This window comes from Oncorhynchus kisutch, linkage group LG8 (assembly GCF_002021735.2).
Source record: "Oncorhynchus kisutch isolate 150728-3 linkage group LG8, Okis_V2, whole genome shotgun sequence".
Classification (NCBI taxonomy): Eukaryota; Metazoa; Chordata; class Actinopteri; order Salmoniformes; family Salmonidae; genus Oncorhynchus; species Oncorhynchus kisutch.
The window spans coordinates 12431128-12446114 of NC_034181.2; the positions used below are offsets into that span (position 1 = coordinate 12431128).

The window sequence follows — 14987 nt, forward strand, 5'->3', positions numbered from 1 at the left end:
AGTCCCTGCAGCAATGTTCCAACATCTAGTGGAAATCCTTCCCAGAAGGGTGGAGGCTGTTATAGCAGTAAAGGGGTTACCAATTCCATATTAATGCCCATGATTTTGGAATATATTCAGTGAGCGGGTGTCCACATACTTTTGGACATGTAGAGTATTTTCCCTTCATCAAAGTTGAGTCTATTTATTGATAAACAAGGAGTATTTTACATTTGATTATAATCAAATAGAAAGTGAAATAAAACTGTTAGAGTATTGTAAAGCCTATGCTACTTACATCCAGTTCGATCAGCCAGATCCTGGAACTCGTGTTCAGTGCCCGCAGATTGCGAGGCTCCCATTGCGATTATTCTCAAAAGAGCTGCAAATGCGCATTGAAGTTCTTTCAGGAGCGCACTATGATCTTAACCGCAGGTAAAACTACTTGAGTTGTACTGTCCTCACTAGTACCAAGAAGCTCTCTCCTCTGCTTTCATAAGGAAGTTAGTAACATACTCTTTATTATGGTCCATTGGGAGAGACGCTGTGCTGACATCCCCAAGGTCCTAAAACAGTGTACCATTGTGGAGGAATATATATCGATTTTTTTACATGAGTCAATTCAGAATGAGTCGACTGTGTCCTTGAATTAATTACTGGTAATGTGACGATGCACAATCAGTCATTAATAGCAGAATGAGACATTCATTTCAAATGTAATCTTTGCGTGTAGTGAAAAGGCATTGTCATTGAGTGTAACGTTACAGACCCTTATCTTTCAAAAACATATACCTACTATATTCTCAAGTCAGAGTACATTCTAGAAGAAATAACAGAAAAAAAACTGCAGTAGGCTTATGTAATAACACAGTCAAGACCAAAATAAACATTTTATTTCTATTTATTAAGTCTGGCAACCCATTCCTGTTTCAAGTCATTGTAGTCCTGCAATGTTTTACTTGTAAATATACAGCATTTTTAAATAACACGTTCTAGAAATGTTAAAGTCATCCTTTCATAAGTGCATGAATCATTATTATAATGTAATGTGACAGAAGAAAAGAGGGGCACCTTGTCAGTTGAACAACTGAATGTATTCAACTCAAAATGTGTGAGGAGAAACTGGAACGCTCATGTTCATATCTTTTCATACTGTAACACTCATTTTCATACTGTAACATTCATTTTCATATTGTTTAATACTGTAAAGTAAATTTTCATATGGTTTCATACTGCAAGGTTCATTTTCATATTGTTTCAGACTGCAAGGCTCATTTTCATACTGCAAGGTTCATTTTCATATTGTTTCAGACTGCAAGGCTCATTTTCATACTGCAAGGTTCATTTTCATATCGTTTCAGACTGCAAGGCTCATTTTCATACTGCAAGGTTCATTTTCATATCGTTTCAGACTGCAAGGTTCATTTCCATATTGTTTCATACTGTAAAGTAATTTTTAAAATATTGTTTCATGTGGAAGTGGAAAGGGGTAGAAAGACTAGGGAGTCAAGTCTGGGAAGACCTCTTCTTGACAGATGTTGGAGAAAGTATATTGACGTGGAGAGAGAGAGAGAGTAAGTGTTTCGATCTCAGTAAGTCTTCATAAAGTTAGAGAGAGAAAAGGGGCTTTGGCTTTGACTGGTGTTGGTTGGCAGGCGGTGGTACAGCACATGATCCAGGTACTGAAGAATTAACGGGTCAGTATTCAAAATAAGCTTCTCAAGAGTAAGAGCGCTGATCTAGGACCAGTTTTGCCCTTAAGATCATAATGAATAAGATAATATGGACAGGTGGAGAACCTGATCGTAGATCAGCACTTTCTACTCAGACTCTGTGAATACCGACGGCCCTGATGGTTTTGGGGACAGGATGTTGTGTCAAGTAATGGAACTGGATGGGGAACAGAGGGCCCTGTCCAGAAACAACCCCTAGACCCTAGTAGTAGCTCCACCCTGCCCTATAATAGGCTAGTAGTAATGCCTCCCTGTCCTATGAAAGGCTAGTCGTAGCGCCAACCTGCTACACAATAGGCTAGTAGCACCCTTAGCGGCATTGGCTGAAAGCGGATGTCTGGTTTTCAGGGATAAAGTATTTTCAACCTAACTTCCATTTCCCCTGAAAAACGGAAGTGAGGACTCCGCTCAGGCATCTTTCCACATTAGGTTAGGCTAGTAGTAGCTACAATCTGCCCTATGACAGGCTAGTTGTAATTCTGCCATATTGTTTATACACATCCAATCCTTTCAGATGTACCTGTGCCTAGGTGGTAGGAACTAGGGGTTGTTTTGAATGGGGCCGAGGAGTAGTGAAGGCTTAGCTATGTGGGCATGGTGTCCTGGTTCTCCTGGCTGTCCTGGTTCTCCTGGGAAGGTCCCTCTGGGCCGTTGGGGCTCTCCTGTTGCACTGGGCTGGGCATCAGTCTGTGGTAGAGGTCCCGTACGGTGCCCAGGGTCTCTGCCATGTCCTCTGGGTAGCGTGTCTGCAGCTCCTCGTTGGCAACATAGTGGCTGTCATGGAACTCTGAGAAGTAGCGTCCCACCTCCGGGTGAGCGATCTCCAGAGGGGCAGAATGGGGCTCTAGATTTTCTAGGAGACGAGAGAAAAAGAGGCATAAAGATACTAAGTATAGTATCATTTAACAGGAAATCTCAAACTGAGCCGAGGCAAGTTACTGTACAAGATAGCTGCATATTCTGTGTACATTTGAAAGTATATAGGCCTACACCTCAGCAGCACCTTACTCATCCAGCATGTATAACTCTTCAATAAGCATTTCAAGTATTACATTTGTCATGTTTCTTCTCAGAATGCCTCCTTAACGAACTACCACTGCCCTGACATTGAGAATGACATACTGTACATGTCACTGAAAGATAATGTCTCTGGTATAGATGTACCCTGGGCAGCGTATCGGCAGGTGCCGTCCTGCACTAAGACGTTGTAGAAGGGCTGGTTAGCCCCGCTGGACAGCTGGTGGACCCTCATGGTGGTAATCCACTCCTGGCTCATGGTGCACTTGGGGTCCCAGCCATAGATTGCACAGTTATAGCCAGACCTGGAGAGAAGGGGGACAGTCACAGTGTCACACATTGGGAAAGGGCACACTACAGGTTTATAAATCACAATGATTATAATAAAAAGTATTATTCCATAAATAGCTATTCTGCCATTCAACAGAGTACAGTAGTTTTACATTGACAGTGTTAATCAACAGCAGAGGATGGCAGCTTTACCCAGATAGAGGGTGGTGGAGGACAAACAGCTGATTCAGGGATGGATGGAAGGACAAAGATGGAAAGATTGAGGGATTGATAGACAGGAAGGATTAATAGACGGAATGGATAAACAGACAGACATGCAGACGGACTGTTTGCTCGGACAGGGAAGCAGGCAGGCTGCTCGGACAGACTGAATGCTCAGACCCACCTCTTGTGTTTCATGATGAGGCCTACACTGTACTGCAGCTCTAGGTGTTCGGGGGCGCTGCGTCTCTTCACCTCTGGCTCTACAGGGTGCTTCTTGTGCTGGATGTGTTCCAGGGTGTGTTGTACCAGATAACCCACTGCCCCGTGTTGGGACGGGTCCAATGCCTGGATGTGCTGCAGGATGTCGAGGACCTGGAAGAGGCAGGAGAGGGGTCAGACACCAGTCATTATCAGTTGGGGAAAGCTTGTCCTCTGCTCTGAACTGTAGTAAGCAGGTAGAGGCAGGTTAACGGTTAGAGCATTGGGCCAGTAACTAAAAGGCTGCTGGTTCGAAAACCTGAGCAGACGAGGCGAAAAAAATAATCTGCCTATTTGCCCTTGAGCAAGGCACTTAACCCTTATTTGCTCCAGGGGCGCCGTGTAAAACAACACATTTCACTGGACATATCTGGTGTATGTGACAATACAACTTAAAAAAAAAAAAGAAAGAGAGCAATTTTTGTTTTTTTTACAAGAAATCTGCAGTATCAAAGCAGGGTAAAGCCATTCAGTCCAATTACATGTACACTACATGGGCAAAAGTATGTGGACACCTGCTCGTCAAACATCTCATTCCAAAATCATGGTCATTAATATAGAGTTGGTCCTCCCTTTGCTACTATAACAGCCTCCACTCTTCTGGGAAGGCTTTCCACTCGATGTTGGAAGAAGGTGTTCGATGGGGTTGAGCCAAGTTTTCCCACACTGAACATTTCTGTATGGACCTCGCTTTGTGCATGGGGCATTATCATGCTGAAACAGGAAAGGGCCTTCCCCAAACTGTTGCCACAAAGTTGGAAACACAGAATCGTCTAGAATGTCTTTGTATGCTGTAGCGTTAAGATTTCCCTTCACTGGAATTAAGGGTCCCGAACCATGAAAAACAGCCCCAGACCATTATTCCTTCTCCAGCAAACTTTACAGTTGGCATTATGCAATTGGGCAGGTAGCGTTCTCTTGGCATCCGCCAAATCTAGATTCCTCTGTCGGACTGCAAGATGGTGAAGAGTGATTCATCACTACAGAGAACACATGTTGAGCTTTACACCACTCAAGCCGACGCTTGGCATTGTGCATGGGGATCTTAGGCATGTGTGCGGCTGCTCGGCCATGGAAACCCATTTCATAAAGCTTCCGACGAGCAGTTGCAACCGACGACAGACAAATTTTACACCATGCGCTCTTCAGCACTCGGCGGTACAGTTCTATGAGCTTGTGTGGCCTAAAACTTTGCGGCTTAGCCGTTGTTGCTCCTAGACGTTTCCACTTCACAATAACAGCACTTACAGTTGACCAGGGCAGCTCTAGCAGTGCAGAAATATAACGAACTGACTTGTTGGACAGGTGGCATCCGATGAAGGTGCGATGTTGAAAGTCACCGAGCTCTTCAGTAAGGCCATTCTACTGCCATTGTTTGTCTATGGAGATTGCATGGCTGTGTGCTCGATTTTATACACCGGTCAGCAACGGGTGTGGATGAAATAGCCGAATCCACTAATATGAAGGGGTGTCCACCTACTTTTTGGCCATGTAGTGTATTTGGGTTTCGTGGGGCTCAGTTGGTAGAGCATGGCGCTTGCAACGCCAGGGTTGTGGGTTTGATTCCCATGGGGGAGTCGCTCTGGATAAGAGAGTCTGCTAAATTACCAAGATGTAAATGTAGATATGCCGTGTTGAAATATCATGCTAACCTTCTCAGGCCAGATGCCCAGGTGGAAGTAGAGTCTGGCCTGTAGTAGAAGGTACTGAACGTTGTCTGGGTTGATGGTGAGGTAGAGATCCAGAGAGTCTCTCAGCAGCTGGTAGGATTTTTCATTGCCCTCCCTGCATGACATAGCACAGTGATACACAGTGTTGTTTCATACCACAACAGCGACAGCTGAGTGTAGGAATTTATTTTTGACCAACTCTAACATTACCTCAAGGATGAGATCCTGAGGACAACATAGAAAAATCAGGAAAAAAGAAACATTTGGATTGATTCAATTCCATGATGTACGGTTGGAAATTTTCTGATGTCAGAAAAGCATAAATTATATATTAGTCAGAAAAAAAACATTCCTATGTTCATAAGTCTTACCCTCGTTTGCCGATGTTCAGCAGATTTCCCACCATCCTTAACAGCACTTCTGTTGTACTGATGGCATTGTAGTAGTCTGCAGTCACCTGATGACCAATGAGGTACTCGCACTCCTTAGCCGTCAGCTGCTTGCCTTTACCGAAGGCGTCAATGTACACAAAATCATAGATGTCCCCACTCCTGAATGAGACATGAGGTTTTATCAATACAAGTACAAACATGTTACTTTGACGCGGTTTCTGGCATGCAATGCAGACAATGCTACATCGGGTATATTGAAAACAAGCATTTTTGGGAGCACAATACTGAATTTCACCCAATCATGAACTAGTTGAAAACTAAACGTTAAACTATCCCATCAAGATCAATTCATTTTATGATTGTCTCTATGCACAACTATGCCAGTGGATGGAAAAACGTATAGTCCTTGATCACTAAAGAAGCATTTGCCTTCCATTCACTTCCTCTCACACTTTGGCCCCTTACCCTCTTTGTTGCTGGCACCAGCGAAGCAAGAAGTGATTGGGGAAGTTGACAGGCTCCAGTTGAACCCCCAGTTTCCTGGCCAGCGTCATGTAAATGACAGAGAGGCTGATGGGAATGCCTGTCCGGCGGAGCAACACCTACGTAGGGAGGAGACATGGGAGTATGAGAGCCACATAATGTCTGTCATGTTTCTTAGTTGATTAATATAGCATTATAAAAGGTCCTATATAGACTTTCACTTTATTTGAATAATCAAGTCCAGGGCCCATTTTCACAAGGTCTCAGAGTAACAGTGCTGATCTTGGATCAGGTCCCCCTGTCCAACTACTGTTATTCATCATGATTGAAAAGACACACTGATCAGAACTAAAACTCAATACTGGCCAAGGAAAACATCATCATCCATGTCCTCTATAACCTCTCTGAGCTACTGTACCTGGTGTATGTAGGAGTTGAGGGGGTTGTAGTAGCTCATACCTGGTGTATATAAGAGTTGAGAGGGTTGTAGTAGCTCATGCCTGGTGTACATAGGAGTTGAATGTTGTAGTAGCTCATACCTGGTGTATGTAGGAGTTGAGAGGGTTGTAGTAGCTTATACCTGGTGTATGTAGGAGTTGAGAGGGTTGTAGTAGCTCATACCTGGTGTATATAGGAGTTGAAAGGGTTGTAGTAGCTTATACCTGGTGTATGTAGGAGTTGAGAGGGTTGTAGTAGCTCATACCTGGTATATATAGGAGTTGAAAAGGTTGTAGTAGCTTATACCTGGTGTATGTAGGAGTTGAGAGGGTTGTAGTAGCTCATACCTGGTGTATATAGGAGTTGAATGTTGTAGTAGCTCATACCTGGTGTATATAGGAGTTGAATGTTGTAGTAGCTCATACCTGGTGTATGTAGGAGTTGAGAGGGTTGTAGTAGCTCATACCTGGTGTATATAGGAGTTGAGAGGGTTGTAGTAGTCACACTCGTTGCCCTTGTACTGAAGCTGCTCGTATAAAACAGCATTGAGGGTAACGACCACCTGTCTCTGGAGATCAAAGTCATCTACAGCAAAACAATCGCCTAGAACCAGACACAATCAGAAAACAGGATCACATTGTAAAGTACATCAGTGAAGAATAGGGCTGAGGATTAAACAAAATTATACTTACACTCAAGACCTACAGATGAAGTCAGAAGTTTACATACACTTGCTGTAGTCATTCAAACTCGTTTCTCAACCACTCCACAAATGTCTTGTTTACAAACTATAGATTTGGCAAGTCGGTGCATGACAAGTAATTTTTCCAACAAATGTTTACAGACAGATTATTTTACTTATCATTCACTGTATCACAATTCCAGTGAGTCAGAGGTTTACGTACACTAAGTTGACTGTGCCTTTAAACAGCTCGGAAAATTCCAGAAAATTGTGTCATGGCTTTAGAAGCTTCTGATAGGCTAATTGACATAATTTGAGTCAACCTGTGGATGTATTTCAAGGCTTACCTTCAAACTCAGTGCTTCTTTGCTTGACATCATATTAAAATCAAAAGAAATTAGCCAAGACCACAGAAAAATTATAGACCTCCACAAGTCTGGTTCATCCTTGGGAGCAATTTCTAAACGCCTGAAGGTACCACGTTCATCTGTACAAACAATAGTACGCAAGTATAAACACCATGGAACCACGCAGCCATCATACCGCTCAGGAAGGAGACTCGTTCTGTCTCCTAGAGATTAACGTACTTTGGTGCGAAAAGTGCAAATCAATCCCAGACCAACAGCAAAGAACCTTGTGAAGATGCTGGAGGAAACAGGTACAAAAGTATCTATATCCACAGTAAAACGAGTCCTATATCGTCATAATCTGAAAGGCCGCTCAGCAAGGAAGAAGCCACTGCTCCAAACCACCATAAAAAAGCCAGACTACGGGTTGTAACTGCACATGGTGACAAAGATCTTACTTTTTGGAGAAATGTCCTCTGGTCTGATGAAACAAAAATTGAACTGTTTGGCCATAATGACCATCGTTATGTTTGGAGGAAAAAGGGGGAGGCTTGCATGCCGAAGAATATCATCCCAACCGTGAAGCACAGGGGTGGCAGCATCATGTTGTGGGGGTGCTTTGCTGCAGGAGGGACTGGTACACTTCACAAAATAGATGGCATCATGAGGCAGGAAAATTATGTGGATATATTGAAGCAACATCTCAAAACATCAGTCAGGAAGTTAAAGCATGGTCGCAAATGGGTCTTCCAAATGGACAATGACCTCAAGCATACTTCCAAAGTTGTGGCAAAATGGCTTAAGGACAATAAAGTCAAGGTATTGGAGTGGCCATCCCAAAGCCCTGACCTCAATCCTATAGAAAATGAGGCATACTAACCTGACTCAGTTACACCAGCTCTGTCAGGAGGAATGGGCCAAAATTCATCCAATTTATTGTGGGAAGCTTGTGGAAGGCTACCCGAAAAGTTTGACCCATGTTAAACAATTTAAAGGCAATGCTGCCAAATACTAATTGAGAGTATGTAAACTTCTGACCCACTGGGAATGTGATGAAAGAAATAAAAGCTGAAATAAATCATTATCGCTACTATTATTCTGACATTGCACATTCTTAAAATAAAGTGGTGATCCTAACTGACCTAAGACAGGGAATTTTTACTAGGATTAAAAGTCAGGAATTGTGAAAAACTTAGTTTAAATGTATTTGGCTAAGGTGTATGTAAACTTCCGACTTCAACTGTACCTGGTTAAATATTTTAAAGGGCGAGTTAACTCTAAAATCAAGTTTGGCATTTTCAGAACAAAAATGGATCGTATGTCAATATGAATGTGCATGGACTCAAAACGACAGACTAATTATTCTGCTTCAAATCCACATGAAGACTACTTTTCCACATGAAGACTATGTTTTTTTTGTTGCTTTGGAAAAAACTCTTTGTATTCATTCCTAAGAGACACTGAGAGAACATGTGTTTCTCTCCAACTCCTCAGTCCAGACCAACCTTGTGTGACCCTCAGGCTTGGATGAGAGGGGTTCTTTATCCGCAGCATCTTCTTGACCTTGTCAGTGATCTCCTCCAGCTGGGAGGATATACCGTCCAATGACACATCTGCCAGGGGGTTACAATACTGGTCTACCAGCAGAGCTCCTACAACAGGAGAGGAGACAATCGGAGACTGTAAAAATACATGGTTAAAAGCTGGTTATACACATTCTTTCTTATGACCTTAACACTTTCACTCTACTTATGTTATTTTCAAAAACCACAATGCAGAGGGAAACACAGACATTGTTTTTTTCCCTAAACACCTCATTATTTCCAACATTATGCCCAAGATTCCCAACATTATTCACAAGAAGACAATATTTACCAAGCTGTTTCTCTGAGTTTGTTAACACTAGTCACTAGGATAAGAGTGTATTGTACAGTGCAGTGTGCAGTGCAGTGTATGGCTAAGCCCACTCCACATGTATGTTATTATGTCCATATTATTCAGCGTTACTTTGTTTGAGTGGTGTAAAGTACTTAAGTAAAAATACTTTCAAGTACTACTTAAGTCTTTATTTTTGGTATCTGTACTTTACATTACTATTTTTTATTTTTGGAAGACTTTTACTTCACTACATTAGAAAATAATGCACTTTTTACTCCAAACATTTTCCCTGACACCCAAAAGTACTCGTTACATTTTGAATGCTTTGCAGGGCAGGAAAATGGGCCAATTCACACACTTATCAAGAGAACATCCCTGGTCATCCCTACCGCCTCTGATCTGACGACTCACTAAACACACGCTTCATTTGTAAACTGTGTTGGAGTGTGCCCCTGGCAGGCCGTAAATATTTTTTTTAAATAAAAAATGGTGCAATGTGGATTACTTAAAATAAGGAATTTTTAATGATTTATACTTTTACTTTTGATACTTAAGTACATTTTATCAATTACATTTACTTTTCATACTTAAGTATATTTAAAACAACATTTTAGACTTTTACTCAAGTAGTTTTACTGGGCGACTTTCACCGGAGTCATTTTCTATTTACGTATCTTTACTTTTACTCAATCAATTTACTTTTGACAATTGGATACTTCTTCCACCACTGCCTTGTTTACACTGCAAGTCATGAAAGTCTATTATCAACCTAAGTGCAATGTAGTGTATGGCTAGGCCCATTCCACGTCCATGACTCACCCTCTAGGGCTGACTGCTGCTCTGCAGGCTGCTCCAGAAACATCTTTAAACTCCTCAGGATGTTCTTCTGGCGCAAGAAATAAAGGATTTTCTTTGCATAGTACTTCAGTGTCAGGCTTTTCCTATGGGAGGCAGAGAAAGTGTGAAGAGAGATAGGAGAAAGAGTGAGCGAGGGAGGGAGCGCAAAAGAGGGATGGAGCAAGGGAGGTGAAAATGAGAGAGAAAGATAGATTGGGGACAGAGTGATGAGAAAGAAGGCAAGAGAGGAGGGAGAAAAACAGATTTTCATTGTCCATTGTTACAACGCTCCAGGGAGGATTAACACAGAACACAGAATTAATGGCCAAAGATAGTTGTTGTGCTGGACTGGAGTGTGGACATGGTTCTTACCTCCTGTCGGAGTTGAGTATGGAGAGCAGCTCGTCTTCACAGAAGTGCTCTGGGGCGCCGAGGGACTCGATCTCAGCAAAGCTGTCCCCCAGCACCTGGCCAACGCAAGGCTGCGTTACAGATCTCTGGGTTAGTGCTAAAGAGGCCAGCCCAGCTCACACACACTCAAATACGGACACCACTACACGCACATAGCGCAGGTAACACACGCTTGCATGTGCTCAACACACACACACAATGCACATATACACCATCAGGCCAGCCCAGTCACATTGAGCATGATGTGGTGGGGTTAGGATGGCCAATAAATACAGTATATTTCATGCTCATTTTTTACAATGTTAGTAACACCTCTTTCCATCTCCACGAAGTACACAGAGCAAAAATATAAAATGCAATTCTAGGCCTGCCCAGTCATGTGAAATCCATAGATTAGGGCCTAATGAATATTTAAAATGTACTGATTTCCTTAGATGAACTGTAAATCAGTAAAACATTTGAAATTGTTGCATTTATATTTTTGTTCAGTATAGCTAGGCTGAATCAGAATGACAATGGCAGCTTACTACTAAAGACATCACTTACAACTTCCGTGAAGAATCTCTGGGAGATGGATACAACTGTTCGTCGTATTTGTAGGCCAACAGTGTGCCGCGTTCTGTATTCTTTCAGCCAATCACAGCACTCGTTCTGGCGGTAATGCTTCTGCAATCTTGGCCATCTGGGGAGTGTAGGAAAAGGGACTGCAGTCAGAAAGTTAAGGCAGACTGTTAGCCATATAAAGTATTGTCTTGAGGTGTGTGACAGTCTGACACATGATCACTCAAAATAAAACAATCCAAAAGCATCCAATGTCTGCAATCTGCATTAGGCTTCAATTTAGTGCTGAACGATTAACCAACATTTTTTGGGGGGGGGTTATTAAACAACTAATTGACCAAAGTCGGTTCAATTACTTCAATTCTGTTTTTTGGAGCCTAACACGCCATTTCTCTACAGAGAAATCAAATCATTCACAAAATAAATCAAATCAAGAACCATGTGGGATGCAGGGATTAAAGGAGTTGTAGTTTTCATTAAGCAAATATTCAACCTAGTTCAGATCAGAAACGTAGTAATTAACAACAATGGTCATTATCCCTTGCAGCAGTTTTTTTGAGGTTCAGACAGATCAGAGAGGAAGAGGCAAAGCGAAAGGTTTTACTCTCGCCAAAATCAGTCCAAAACAACCCCAATGCGTTTCTATGGGTTTATTTTGGACCTAAGTTTGTCACCTGCCTTCCCACCTTTGGGACAACGACTCCCATTGTTAGGGTGGAGACTTGAGCATTTCGTCATTAGATAGATCTCTGGAAGAACGCACTAGTACATCTGCTACGTTACGTTAGATACACACAGACCACCTGAGAGAGGAACGTACACAACAACGACAAGAGGGCCAGAGACAATGTGAAAGTATGCCTTATCTACTTTGATGAACTCGTAAAATGATTGTCCGACAGCTCTGCAGCACACTTTGTCAGCCTAGCTATACTGAACAAATAAAAAAAGGCAACATGTAAAGTGTTGGTCCCATGTTTCATGAGCTGAAAGAAAAGATCCCAGACATTTTCCATATGCACAAAAAGCTTATTTCTCTCACATTTTGTGCACAAATGTGTTTACATCCCTGTTAAGTAAGCATTTTTCTTTTGCCAAGATATTCCATCCACCTGACAGGTGTGGCATATCAAGAAGCTGATTAAACAGCATGATCATTACACAGGTCCACCTTGTGCTGGGGACAATAAACAGCCACTCTAAAATGAGCAGTTGTGTCACACAACACAATGCCATAGATGACTCAAGTTGAGGGAGAGTGCAATTGGCATGCCGACTGCCAGAATGTCCACCAGAGCTGATGCCAGAGAATTGAATGTTAATTTATCATAAGCTCCTTCCAACATCGTTTTTATAGAAGTTGGCTATAAGTCCAACAGACTTCATGTGTAACCCCGCCAGCCCAGGACCTCCACATCCGGATTCTTCACCTGCAGGATCGTCTGAGACCAGCCGCCTGGACAGCTGATGAAACTAAGGAGTATTGTCTGTAATAAAGCCCTTTTGTGGGGGAAAAAAACAAGTGGGTGGGCATATGCCCTCCCAGGGCCACCCAGGGTCACACCCCTGCCCAGTTATGTAATTTATTTATTTAAATTGAGTGATTTCCTTAGATGAACTGTAACTCAGTAAAATCTTTGAAATTGCTGCATGTTGCATTTCCATTTTAGTTCAGTATAGCTGGCTAAGTCTGAATGACAACCATGGTAGCTTACTACTAAAGACATCACAACTTCCTTGCATGTTGCATTTATATTTTTGTTCAGTATAAATAGGATGACAGTACAGTATGGGGATGACAATGTTAGATGGCCTGGCTGACCGCTACTGCCTGAGCAGATGGGATGGTGACTTTTAAGGAATGAAAAATAAGAAAGTAATCAAATAAAAACTAAGTAATATACACAACTGAAATATTGAAATAATACATAGTAATTTCCTATGTTTCTTTTGATGTCTACCCAATGTGGACCTGATCAGAGACAATGGGATATTTTCTGTTTAGGCTGTGGGATTTCCATTAAAAAGCTCAGAAAAACATTTTAAAGTCATCGTTTAAAAATATGTTAAAAAATAATAATAATCGAAACTGACCTCAAAAGGCACTACCTAAATTGCAAATGATATAAGTAGCTTGCTGATAGTTGGTGGCCTTCAAAGAATACCAATAGATTCTGAACCACTACGTTACTGCATGGGACTCGGAGAAAAACAAAGTGCCATGTCAAGCCAACTGATTTTTACAACAACTAACGTTACACAAGACCTGCAGTCCAATCACTGTATTTCCCACCATTCAAGGTCACACAATTTCAATAGCTGTCCTCAGCGGCACAAGACAATAATTGTGAAATTGTTATTTTGACTGAGACATTTTATTAATACAGCTGCCTAGCTAAACTGGCTATAGTACCTACTGCTTTGTGTGATGTCAAATGTGGTGCATCAGCAGAAAGTCAACGGCCGTTAGACAGCTCCCTTTGCTTGCTCGCTATAACGGATCTGTTCTGACTGTACTGAAATAGATCTAATATTTTAGAGAGGCAACTGCGATTTAGATGCCAATTAGCGTTAGAGAGTCAAAGCTCTAGTTAGCAAGATAGCTAACAAGATGATAATAATGTCAGTTCACCTGAGTTTGTACTGGTGTCCCCAGACCTTCCCCCTGCCGTGGCAAACGTCGTGTAGCCGCTTGCAGCTACAGGACACGTTGCAAATGTCGACATGTTTGAGGACAGGAAAGCATAAGATGTACTCAAGTAATTCGGCTGGCAGGTCTGTAAATTGTTTCTGTTCTATCTCGGAAACGAACCCGTTCAGGCTGGAGCACCCATCTCCAGCTCCAGACGTCGCCATCTTTACTGTTTACTCCGATTGCCTCAATCGACAAGTCCGCCCCTTTCTGGCGCAGGGGGCCGAACTTCGAGATTACCCAAAACTGTCAATAGCGTCTCAAAACCGTCCGGAGAGGCACATTTGGAAGATTGTTATTTAAAAATGAAAAATAAAATCGTTTTATGGAATCAATTCACTGTTGTTAGTAACAACAAGACAAGTGTATGCTGCATACAGTAGTGATATATCAACATGCCATGGTTAATATGTTAGGATGTCAACAAATGTAATTTCAATTGTACACACACAAAGGATATCTGACCAAATTATGAAAGACAAGCATTGTCAATTTGAATTCCGTAAAGTAAGTGCGGAAATGATTGTTGTATATCAACAATGACAAGCCACCGGGGTCTGACAACTTGGATGGGAAATTACTGAGGTTTATAGAGGACAATATTGGCACTCCTATTTGCCATAAATGTAAGTCTACTAGAAAGTGTGTTCCCTCAGGCCTGGAGGGAAGCTAAAGTCATTCCGCTACCCAAGAATAGTAAAGCCCCCTTTACTGGCTCAAATAGCCGACCAATCAGCCTTTTACCGACCCTTAGTAAACTTTTGGAAAAAATGGTGTTTGACCAGATACAATGCTATTTTACAATAAACAAATTGACAACAGACTTTCAGCACGCTTATAGAGAAGGACATTCAACAAGCACCGCACTTATGACTGATGATTGGCTGAGAGAAATTGATCATAGTCTGCTGCTGGAAACGCGTATGTGTTATGGCTTTACACCCCTGCTATATCGTGGATAAAGAGTTACCGGTCTACAGTGGCGATTTTAGCATGCACATCTTGGTGGGGCAAAAAAAGAGAAAGTAGAATGCATGCCAGTAAAGCCACTACACTATACAATACAACACATCAACCACTATAACCGTGACAAACGGTGCTCACAAACGGCCTA

The 14987-nt window shown here is 42.0% G+C and overlaps 1 protein-coding gene across 4 annotated transcripts; it reads right to left on the bottom strand.

The window, feature by feature from the left end:
- Positions 1-857: 857 nt before the first annotated feature.
- LOC109896179 (F-box only protein 21-like) lies at positions 858-14133 on the bottom strand. 4 transcript variants are annotated; one of them, XM_020490471.2, is made up of 13 exons: positions 13814-14067; positions 11167-11302; positions 10582-10676; positions 10192-10313; positions 9000-9146; positions 6932-7068; positions 6010-6146; positions 5524-5703; positions 5363-5377; positions 5135-5267; positions 3406-3596; positions 2877-3034; positions 858-2565 (listed from the first exon to the last, which is right to left on the bottom strand). In XM_020490471.2, exons 1-13 carry the CDS (start codon positions 14035-14037, stop codon positions 2297-2299), a joined length of 1944 nt encoding a protein of 647 aa, XP_020346060.1. In that variant the 5' UTR covers positions 14038-14067; the 3' UTR covers positions 858-2296. The 4 variants fall into 4 exon arrangements, with proteins under 4 accessions (XP_020346060.1, XP_020346057.1, XP_020346059.1 ...); XM_020490468.2 differs by having other exon boundaries at positions 10582-10691; XM_020490470.2 differs by lacking the exon at positions 5363-5377 and having other exon boundaries at positions 10582-10691; positions 13814-14133.
- Positions 14134-14987: the final 854 nt, after the last annotated feature.

Coding starts and splice junctions, on each gene's coding strand:
- LOC109896179 (XM_020490468.2), bottom strand. CDS start 14,037: ATGGCGACGTCTGGAGCTGGAGATGGGTGCTCCAGCCTGAACGGGTTC. Junction 9,147..10,191: donor GCAGCAGTCAGCCCTAGAGG/GTGAGTCATGGA, acceptor CTCCTGTTGTAG/GAGCTCTGCTGGTAGACCAG. Junction 5,704..6,009: donor TGGTGCCAGCAACAAAGAGG/GTAAGGGGCCAA, acceptor TGTCTCATTCAG/GAGTGGGGACATCTATGATT.